Source organism: Miniopterus natalensis, chromosome 11, assembly GCF_054644295.1.
Source record: "Miniopterus natalensis isolate mMinNat1 chromosome 11, mMinNat1.hap1, whole genome shotgun sequence".
NCBI lineage: Eukaryota > Metazoa > Chordata > Mammalia > Chiroptera > Miniopteridae > Miniopterus > Miniopterus natalensis.
This window is the reverse complement of record NC_142091.1, coordinates 59,653,753-59,664,808: the sequence shown is the minus strand read 5'-3', so window position 1 is coordinate 59,664,808 and position 11,056 is coordinate 59,653,753. Positions and strand designations below refer to the sequence as shown.

Genomic DNA, 11,056 nt, shown 5'->3' with positions numbered 1-11,056 from the left:
TTCCATACATTGTGTTATGGACCATTTAAAACTCTGGACTACAAATGCAGGTTTCTTTATATCCTTAACTTCAATTATTGTCACTTATAAATAAAGGTGATTTGCAAAAACATGCATTGTTAACACAGGTGCCAAAAATTGCACATGTAAGTTAATGCACAACTAATAGTGTACATTGTTCATTTGTGCAATTTATGTGTCCAGTGCAACTGACACAGAAGAAGTTATCCTGGGATATTTCACTCTATTTAAAAAGCATTTTTGAGAGAGATGAAACTACAGTTTAAAACAAAAACTGTATTCTATAAACACAATAAAATTCACAATCTGTACATCTGAAGAAACTTTTGGGACCCAAAGCTGATTCTATAACCCTGCTGCTATACTGGTCTTATGGGCATATCTCCAAAGTCATAGGTTAGAAAATAGCTGCTCTAGTGAAAATAAATATGTATAGTAAAAGGAAAGTCAGACTTTAAGAAAATGTGAGGAAGGCTTTGAAAATAGTAATAATGTATCAGTCATCTATAATTTTCATTTAAAAATTTTAGAAATTTGAAGGTAATCTGAACATTTCCTAAGCCATTTTAAATTTTACGATTTTTCCATCTTACTAATGTTTTCTAGGTCACTTCTCCAACTACTAAGCTGAACTATAAATAAACACCAACATACGATTTTTTATATTAAATTATTTCCAGATATCTGTAGGTAGAAAAATCTAATCTTTCTTAAAAATGTTTTCCTGGGTTGTGGCAACATGTGTTTTGCCCTCTTTAACTCAATCTACAACCTAAGGTTATTTCCATACTAAAAATTTCAAACTCCCTGGCAAGGAATGTGAATGCTAACCAGCTAGACATTTATTCAGCTTCATAAAGGACAGACTTATGTATGGTTGTCATAACAACTGTCCCACTTTCCCCTAAGGTCCAAGTTCGATGTTGTTGCCTATGCTATATGGATCAAGTGAGGGAAAAATGGTGCAAAACATGGGGTCTCCTCCAGGCAGTATTATAGATTGGCCTCTGATATTATGAAAACACTTGTTTTACTAAAATGAATACAACTGCAATGGAAAAGAAAATGGGTGATTTTCTACAGGAAACATCTGTTTTCCATGGGCCTTATGAAGAAAAGGTGGCTAGTAATTTTAAACATGTACTTTAAGTTACCTAAATGCAAGATGGCTTTTTAAAAAATATAAACCACCAGTGATTCAGGCAAGAAAGCTGGAGTAATGTAAAGACGTATACTTACAACACTACATTAGGAGATGCAGTTACCTACTCTGCACTTTGAAATGAAAGAAACCAATTCTGTCCAGAGTCAGTACCAGAAAGGGATATGGCTGCTTCCTACTCTTCGACACTTAGCAAAATTAATTTTATGATGCTTTCACTGCTGATAGTCTCTTACTTGAGTTACCAAAATGACTCTAATAGATTACTTTTGTTTTCAAAATAAGCTGCTTAAACAGGCTTAAAAAAACTTTCAGAAATGAAACATTTAACCCTTGAGAGAAACTCTGATTACTGAGTATCTTGTCTAATGGCAGGTACAAAGATTATTGAATTAAGGATTATTGCTTTTAAAAAGGTAACCATCAGAAATACATATGTAAGCTTAATTCAAATACTCACTTTTCATTCAATGCTATAATGTTTTATTCTCAAGTCAAGTCACTGTTACCTTCAATTCTCTGCCAGTTTACTTAGGCTTTTAAGTGTAAGAAGTTGGCCTGTTAACTCAAAATGAAGACAGTAGCAATAGCCACATAAGCACGTCTTATTTGGGCAATGAGCAGTAATACTGCTTTCTTGATAGGACTTAAGGCACTAAATGGTGGTAAAATAAACAAAAGTATGATGATTAACCACCTCTTTAGAATCCTAAAAAAGGAGATTTAGAAGAACACTAGTAAATCTTTATCTCAAACACATAAGGCATCCTGTTGGCAAACACAAATAAAACACAAGGTCATGATGACTCTAATACATTCACCGTCTCAGCTAAAGTACTTGACACACTAACTAGCAAACTAAAGAAAGCTACAATAGCATGTATAAAGGTTGGAAAGGCACCAAAAGGAGAGCTCTACCACTTCCAGTTCTAAGAGTCAGGTAAGCTGTGTTCAACACTGCATGTAGTCTAATTATAAATTTTATTCTTTAAAATGTCTAATGTGGTTAGATTTTTGTTTCAACAAATCAGTTAATCAAGTGCTAGTTTAGTAAGGAATTTATTTTCATGAATCAGAAAATTACAGCAGTGTCTAACACAACCCCATTATAAAGCTAAACTAATTCTAGTACTGAATGTATATTCTGGATAACACTGAAGCAAATCTGTATAAACAAAAAAAGGTTACCTCGAGATAGAATTCACAATAGAAATCAATATATAACTAAATAAGATTTACTGAAAATAATGAAAAGTGTAGTACAGATACATCAAACAGAATTATAACCACAACATTTTCCTTGTGAAAAATACAACTATTAGTGAAATAAAATGTACAATTGAAATTTTTTCCAAAGGAAAAAGAGTATAAAGGAAAATACTTTTCTTTGAGATAGGGAAAATAGTATGTCATTGTTTTTTTCATCACAATATAATTTGACACAAAAAGCAGTCATAGAATTGCACCAATTCCATATCCAGTTTCCTGAACATGTTAAGAGTAAAAGGAGTTCGTAAAGCAGAATGCAGTTTCTGAATTTTATCTTTTAAATTGATGATATTCTCATACAGAATGTCACAGCACACCAGATCTGTTTACACAATGTATAATACTTTCCGTTTTGTGGCCAGATATGAATACAAACATGATTTCTGCCACCTTTCTTTTATTCTGGTGTTTAGTCAGTCAGGAAAAAATAATCAAGCTACCTAAGTGTTATCTCTCTAACAATAAAGAAAAATTATATTTAGTGCATGCTTCATCATTTGTCAAAAAACATTTCTGAAAATAAAACTTAGTTACCCAATGGTTTACAAAATAGAAAAATCATTCATTAGGATAAAAATGTGGTGGGATGTAGGTCCCTTTCTGAAGGACTGTCTTCCTTGGTAGCAGCACTGTCCTTCAGCAGAGGTCAGGATGCGAACAAGTTCCATGATCAAAGCAGAGGTGCCTACAGGTGACCACTGCTCAGTATTTGATTATCTGAGGCCCTAGACCCACTTTGATCACCCCCTCCACCATTTCATTAGTGCTATAAAATAGACGGAATTTTTGTGGAAATGTTAGGAACATTTCTGCTGTACATGATTTAGAAGTTCTCCAAATTTTTCAAATAGGTCTTCTACCCATTTTACATTTTTCATACAAAGTTGAACTATTTCTTCTTGTCCTAAATCTTCATTTTTTTTCTGCACAGAAGAGATCTAAAATAAAGAGAATTGCCACATTAGCTTATACTTATCACTTTATAAGCTCTTCATAACGGCTTACTATTTCTATATCCTAAATGAAAAGAGGATTTATTAATTCACCTATAAGTACTGATCTTTCTTTAAAAATCCATCCATGGACAATAATTATTTCATATAAATTTGGATGAAGTCTAATCATATCATTTTTGGCTCCACGGGGGCAGGGAAGAAGGCTAGGAAAAGTGGTTCAAACTTTCTTAATTCCTTTAAATTGTGTTAAAAGCAGAATGACAAAATTTGAGGTCAGTTTTTCCTTTCAGATATTGTAAAAATAGTCAACATATTTTGCATGACCACCTTTACTTTCTTCTTTGCTAACCAGAGGTTAGATTTATGAACATCTTTCAATACCTGACCATTATCAAATACATCAGGTGTAATTTTGAGTTAAACGTAACTCTTTTTAATTAATTAATTAATTAATTAATTATTTTAAAAATATCTTTATTGATTTCAGAGAGAGGAAAGGCGGGGGAGAGAGAGACACAGAAACATCAATGATGAGAGAGTCATTGATCAGCTGCCTAGCCCACAACCCGGGCATGTGCCCTGACTGGGAATTGAACCCCAATCGCCTGGATCCTAGGTGTATGCTCAACCGCTGAGCCATGCCCGGCTGGGCAACCCTTTTTAATTTAAAAACTGATAATGTTGGTAAAAAAAAGGTAGTACTGTCTACATTTAAGCCCTGAGGAAATGGATCCTTATATCCCATTCACAAAGTGGTATTATTGTCATACGTAATTTCTGAGCAACTTAAATTACGATACTTAAAAGCTACAATTAAAATTTTAACTATTTCTTCATGCCAAGGCACAAAACCCCCATTTCTCTACAATTACATGGGATAGGGCCATTCTAGTGATAAGGAAGACAGTGAGATATCAGCAGTGACTGAAGTGAATTAAAACAGGATGGTTATACATTATAAGAGAAGAAAATACAATAAAGTACCATTTATTATGGCAATGTAAAGCAAGCACTAACAACTTAAGACATTACCACTTACAGCTCCTATGCGAGGCAGTGAGCCTCAGAATAATCTGAGCACAGCACATAACAGACAGGTTCAGAACAATCTTCTAGTCATTATTTACAGGAAAATAGACACATACATTTTTAAACAATTTTCTTTAACATATTAAAAAATACTATAGCTACAGTCTCCTTAAAGTTTAGAAAAACATACATTTCTTTTTTAAATAAATGAAAAAAATAATTACCTCATCTTTACATATCAGATAAACATGATATTTATAATGATGGAGTGAATGATATAAAGAATATAACTGTATTTTCTCTGGATCAACAGCAAACTCCTATAATAAGAAAACAGTTTATAGATTTATTTCATGGAGCATCTGAGCTAAGAATGCTTTTATGAAAATACTAAGTCACAGTCTCAATGGAAATCTTAAAAGTGACTTGTATAGCTAGATATTAGCTTGTACTAACAAGCTATTATTAACAAGAGGCTAATTCAAAATAAGAATTTAAATTGTATTTTTAAATCTTCACTTTTTCCCAAATATATATACTTCAAAATATAACCATTATAGAAAAGTTTAAACAGTAAAAATACAAGATGACTTATAAAGTAAAAGAATCCTATAATCTCTTGGTTCAGAGATATACAAAGTTAACAAACACAAGTTAAGTATTTTTCCATGTCTTCCCCATGTATAACATACATTAACACTAATTTTGTAATGGAAGGGAATCATACTATATATATTGTTCTGTAACTACATTTTTATAACTTTTTTAACTTAACTAAAACATGGATATCTATTTATTACATACACCATCCCCCAATATAAGTTAAATGAAGGCAGGGATTTTTGACCAGTTTTTACTATTGTATTCCTAGTACTTAGAACTGTATTTGACACACTATAGACACTAAAAAAAATTTTTTGTTGAAAGAATGAATGAATCTCTCTCTTCTTTTTCTAAAAAGGCATTAATTTAGACCATGCTTGAAAATGAATGAATTCCAGTTTTAGTAATTTTGCAGGTATGCAATCAACACTGAATCTTATGGAATGTGTGCGCACTCATTTATCTGTATGCATCTGTATCCAGTAACCAAAAGAACTATATAAAAATATAAAATACAAGCATGGGATGATTCCTTGCTTACTAGCCTATTTAAAAAATCTGTGAGCACGTACTATATGCCAGATACTATGCTAGGCAATGGAGAAAAACAAAGAATAAGAGTGAGTCCCTGCTCCTTAGGCGAGAGCTGCTCATTCCTACCTGAAAAAATATAGTAAAATATTTGCTTGTTTCAATGTTTTAAGTAGGAATTATGTTAACAACTGGAAGAGGTATAATTACATCAATCAATATATACTTACTTGTGCAGATTTAGTGGTTGTTTTAGAAGTCCTTAGAGTTTTCTTATTATAAGCTTTGCCATTCATTTTGATTTTAGAAATAGCAGATCCCCCACTTTTGGCTTTAGAGTCTCGAGTAATTACTGTTAGTTCAGGAAAACTTTCCAAAGCATTCTTTAAAATAAAGCAAAAATAATTGACATCATAAGAAAAAGAATCTACACTATTTATGATACACAAAATAAACACACACAAGGTGTTAAACATGGCCAAATTTTTTGTAGCTCCTCCCATCCAGATGGGAATCTAACTGGACTTATTGTGGTGATCATTTTGCAATATATACAAATATTGAATCATGTTATACACCTGAAACTAATATAATGTTGTATGCAATTACATTTCAATAAAAAAAAAAAAAAAGTGGAATCTATTTCCCCAGGCCTTGAATCTGGGTCAACCTTATGACACGCTTTAACCAACAGTACGTGACTCCTGAACGAGGCAGAAAGTTCTTTGTAATAATGCCTTTCTGGCTTCAAGGTAGGGAAAAGAAGGACACATATAGATGCTTTTAACTTATGATGGGGTTATGTTCTGATAAACCTATGCAAAGTTGAAAATATTGTCAGTCGAAAATGCATTTAATACTACACTACAGAGCATTGTTGTGTACTCTTGTGATTGTGAGGCTGATGGGGAGCTGTGGCTCCCTGCTGCTGCCCTGCGTCACAAGAGAGATTCATACCATATATTGTAGCCCAAGAAAAGATCAAAATTCAAATTTCAAAGTACAGCTTCTACTGAATTCATATCACTTTTAAACCATCTTAAAGAAATTAAGCCTAACTATTGTAAAGTTATTTAAGGTTCTTCAAAGCTCCACCAAATGAATCACTGTTAATACTCTGAAACTTGGCGAAGCCTGGATAAGGGAGAGAACAGAGGGAAATAAGAAGCACTGAAATGTTCCTCTAGCTCACTTCTCTTGCTTTTTTTGACTATAGGAAAAGCAGGTAAGAAGTAAGAGTGTAAAAGAGTTAGATGAGTTTTCTGACCACAATGATATACCAAGTAGTTATCACCGAAAATCTAGTGGCCATATGGCAGAACCAGTTCGTCCATTCTTTAAAAGCCACTGGCATACAAAAATAAAAATTTTAAAAAAAGCCACTGGCATATTTATGCCCTTACCTACTTGGCAAATCATCCTGACATGAAAAGCTACAAACAATAACTGAATGATATTTGTAGCTAAATTTAACTAGTTTGAATAGTTTTTAAAATGTAAGCTACTAATATCATTTAATATTTTGATACTAAAAGGGTTCAAGTGCTCCCATTATATTTACCCCCCCTTCTATTTATTATACAGAATGTAGTTTTTATTTGATAAAATCAGCTGTTTTATAAACACTTAGAACTTTCAAAGCCAGTCTTTGCCAAACCCTGTGTGAGTTCCAAAGCACCTGGTACTGTGACCCCAACAACAGTGCATTTTGAAACAGATAACCTAATGTTTATAGATATAAATGTAGGAGGGAACTATTATTTCATTTAATAGACACAATAGAATTTTTGGGATTTCCTACCAGAGTGAGCTATCATTAATTTCTAGCTTCATCCTCTTAGATTACTTGTGCTTTTCTATACATAGGTTTCACAGAAAAATAGATCATTAACTTCTCAAGACTTTACGATTCCTAAAATTACCAGGATCATCATGGGAAGTGGTGTTAATTATTTCTAAAGAATGGAAAGTATTTTATAATCTGTTTGTAATACTTTATATCAAATCATTCTAAATTTTAGTGCTGTGTGTGTACTGTGGCTTAGAAATGCAAACTGCTATAAATGAAAATTATCAAAATTAACTATAATTTCAAAATTTAAAATTGTGGGTTTTTTTCTGTGAAAATAAGAATATCAAAACTAATTTTTTACTTATATTGCATAAGCTTTAATACAAGTTAGTAGAGAACTTGTTTGGCATTTTTTTAAATGGTTAGCCAAAACTGGTCATTATTAAGATTTAATAAATCTTCAGAAAACAGACATCTAAGAATATTGTTTTGTTTCTAGAAAACATGGTATTTCATTTGAAGACAGCAGTTAAGTGGAAAATACTTGATTAGGACCCAGTAGACCAAATTCTTAGTAATGGGCTTCTCACCAGCTTCTGACATTATTTTTCCTCTACAAGTGCATGTCAGTGAAGACTGTAGGACTACTATTAGAGTTTGGTGTCAGTTAACTTTGAACTCAGTCTCAGAGCCTTAATTTTCACCTAGCTAAAACGAAGTCAATTTTCACTTTTATGTGTTCAGATAAAACAGGGATGTGAAAAAACTATACAAATTACCCAAAGGAGTTTAAAACTTAAGTCCACACAGAAACCTGCACATGGATGTGTATAGTAGCTTTACTGATAATTGCCAGGATTAGGAAGCAACCAATATATCCTTCAGTAGGTGAATAAACTGGTACATTCAGACAATGGAATATTCTTCAGTGCTAAAGAGAAATGAACTATTAAGCTATGAAAGGACATGGCAGTACCTTAAATGCACATTACTAGGTGAAAGAAAGCCATCTTGAAAGGCTACATACTGCACAGTTTCAACTACATGACATTCTGGAAAAGGTAAGACGGAAACTAAAAATATCAGTGGTTGCCAGAGGTGGTGGGTGGCAGGGGTAATGAATCTCACCAGGGCAGAGGATTTTTAGGGCAGTGAAACTGCTCTCTATAATACTGTAATAATAGATACATGTCTTATACATTTGTCCAAACCCATAAAATGTACACCAACATAATGTAAACTATGGACTTTGGGTTATAATGAGATGTAAGTATATGTTCATCAATATTAAAAAAATGTACCATTCTGGTGGGAGATGTTGATAACTGGAGAAGTTGTTCATGTGTGGGGACAGGGGGCATATGGGAACTCAATTTTGCTGGGAATGTAAAACTTCTATAAAAAATAAACTCTATTAATAAAAAGAAAAGCTATACAAATAGGCAAAAAAACTTCTAGGGTAGACAGACTCAAATGCTTCTGGATGTTGTATGTTATACTCTGAGTAAGAAAAGCTGGAGACTTTTTGACAACTAGCTTTTGTGATCAATTTTCTGAGTTTAGATTAGTTTACTGTTGTTTTATATTCCTGTTAACACCCAAAACAACTTATAGTGGCAAGATATATTAACAGATATAATTATATATATCTCCTACCATTATGTGAGGATTAATTTTCCCTCAGATATTGGGTAAATCAGGCAAGTAAAGGGAATTTTGATGACTGTGCTAAGAGGAGGCCAATTTTAACTATAGATGAAATGTGAAAAAACTGAAAAGGTTTAAAAGTAAAAGAGACTGGAATACAATGGTAGTTTAAAGGAAGTATTTTTGAAAACATTTGGGAATTATTATATAGAAGGAATACTAGCTAAATAGAAAAGCCTGAAAAATGAATTTAAGCAGAGAAAAGCAAACAATCAACATTAAGAATATGCTTAATAAAAAAGACAAGCTAAAGAGACTCATAATGAATAAAAATCAAATTTTTATTGGGTAGGAAATTTTATAAAATGGAGGATGGCTTTCACAAATTTTCCTTCCTATTATATTTAAGACTCTGACTGCCACTAAGTTTGCTACTAAATCATCTGAAGGAAAATACCTTGAATGACTGATCCAAATGAAGATTCAAAAGAAGTCTTTTTCGGTTATCATTCAGCATGCTATCTATTTTTTTCATATGAGGCAAAAGTAGCTCATCTAAAACAAGATAAAAATTTATTGTAACAGGATAAACTATCAACAGAAAAACTTGTTAAAATCCAACTTTTTCTCAAAACGTTAATATATTAAGACATTAAATTAACTGGCTTTGTAAAGTACTACTTTTAAAAAATAGGACATGAAGTTTTCTGAACAAAATTGAACTTGAAAATCAGGTTTACAATAGCCAAATGAGAAAGCAGCAGCACAGTATGACAGGATCAAAAGTCCTAGGTTTTACCCATCTCTGCCACTGGAATTGATTGAAGGCAGCGATGTGGCCACTGGGAAAGCTAATTTCTCCAGACCCCATTTACCATCTGAACAATAATAACAGTTCTACAACTATTATAAGTCTTTCTAACATTATAAAATTTTATAAAATATTGAGTATGATATTCTTGATTCACTGTAGTATGGGGCAAAGAAAAAGTAGGGGAAGGCCCTGGCCTGGTGGCTCAGTTGATTGGAGTGTCATCTAGTACACCAGAGGGCTGTGGGCTCAATTCCCGGTCAGGGCATATGCCTAGGTTGCCAGTTCGATGCTGCTCTCTATCTTCCTCTCTCTCTCAAAAAAAAAAACAACAAAAAAAAAAAACCAAAAATTTTTTTTAAAGTAGGGGAAGAAAAATGATCAAAATCCAGTTTTAAAAACACAAGAGTCAACATAGTTATTTTTGAAAAAAGAATAAAAGTATAATAAAGATCCTATCCAAAACTTTCTGCTTTCTTTTTCACCTCTCTGAAACTTTAAGGTCTTTTAAGAAAAGCACCTTCAGAGTGTAAGTTAATTACTTTAGGCGCTGTTATTAAATATTTTGGGTTATTAGACCATTTTTTTTCTTTCTTTTTTTTAAATCCTCACGGAAGGATATGTTTTTATTGTTTTTTTTTAGAGAGAGGGAGGGGGAAAAACACTGATGTAAGAGAGAAACATCAATCAGTTGCATCCCGTATAGTCACCAATGGGGGATGAACCCGAAACTGGGTACATGCCCTGACCAGGATTTGAACATGAAACCTCTTGCTGTGCAGGACCACGCTCTAGCTAACCCAGCTACCCAGCAATGGCAAAATGATTTCTTAATGACATGTTTTATTACACTAATTACCTTTAATGACCTTTCTGAAAATATATATGTAATCCTTAGGATCTAGTTACTAATTTCAGAGCTGAATAAAACCACTCTTTATATATAAACAACTTTTAAATATTTGTGGATTATTTAAAAATATAACCATTAAAATCTTTCCCCCTTATTCCACTTATATTAAATGGAGAAAAATCAGAAAACAATAAGCAACAGAAAAAAAGAATTTAAAATACAACTATCTAGAAATGACCACTGCTAAAAAGTATATTTTATGATGCAAGGAGTTTTGATTGAGAGAAACACTTAATGGCAAAAATGCCAACCTGGGGAATTAACTATTGGGTTTTAATCATGGCTCATCTACCACTAACTTGTTCTATAACTTTAGGAAATA

At 32.6% G+C, this 11,056-nt stretch overlaps 1 protein-coding gene across 7 annotated transcripts in view; it reads right to left on the bottom strand.

Annotated features, from left to right (window-relative positions):
• Positions 1-1,643: 1,643 nt before the first annotated feature.
• QSER1 (glutamine and serine rich 1) overlaps positions 1,644-11,056 on the bottom strand; it is a 40,887-nt gene continuing 31,474 nt past the window's right edge. For 6 of the 7 annotated variants that reach the window (XM_087821798.1, XM_087821800.1, XM_087821799.1 and 3 more), the window contains 4 exons: positions 9,468-9,565; positions 5,802-5,954; positions 4,662-4,757; positions 2,227-3,390 (listed from right to left, as the gene is read on the bottom strand). In XM_087821798.1, the coding sequence (XP_087677924.1) occupies positions 3,250-3,390; positions 4,662-4,757; positions 5,802-5,954; positions 9,468-9,565 (488 nt within the window). In that variant the 3' untranslated portion in view covers positions 2,227-3,249. Of the gene's footprint in view, positions 1,839-2,226; positions 3,391-4,661; positions 4,758-5,801; positions 5,955-9,467; positions 9,566-11,056 lie in introns of those variants that run through there. The other variant, XM_087821802.1, reaches the window with a different exon arrangement.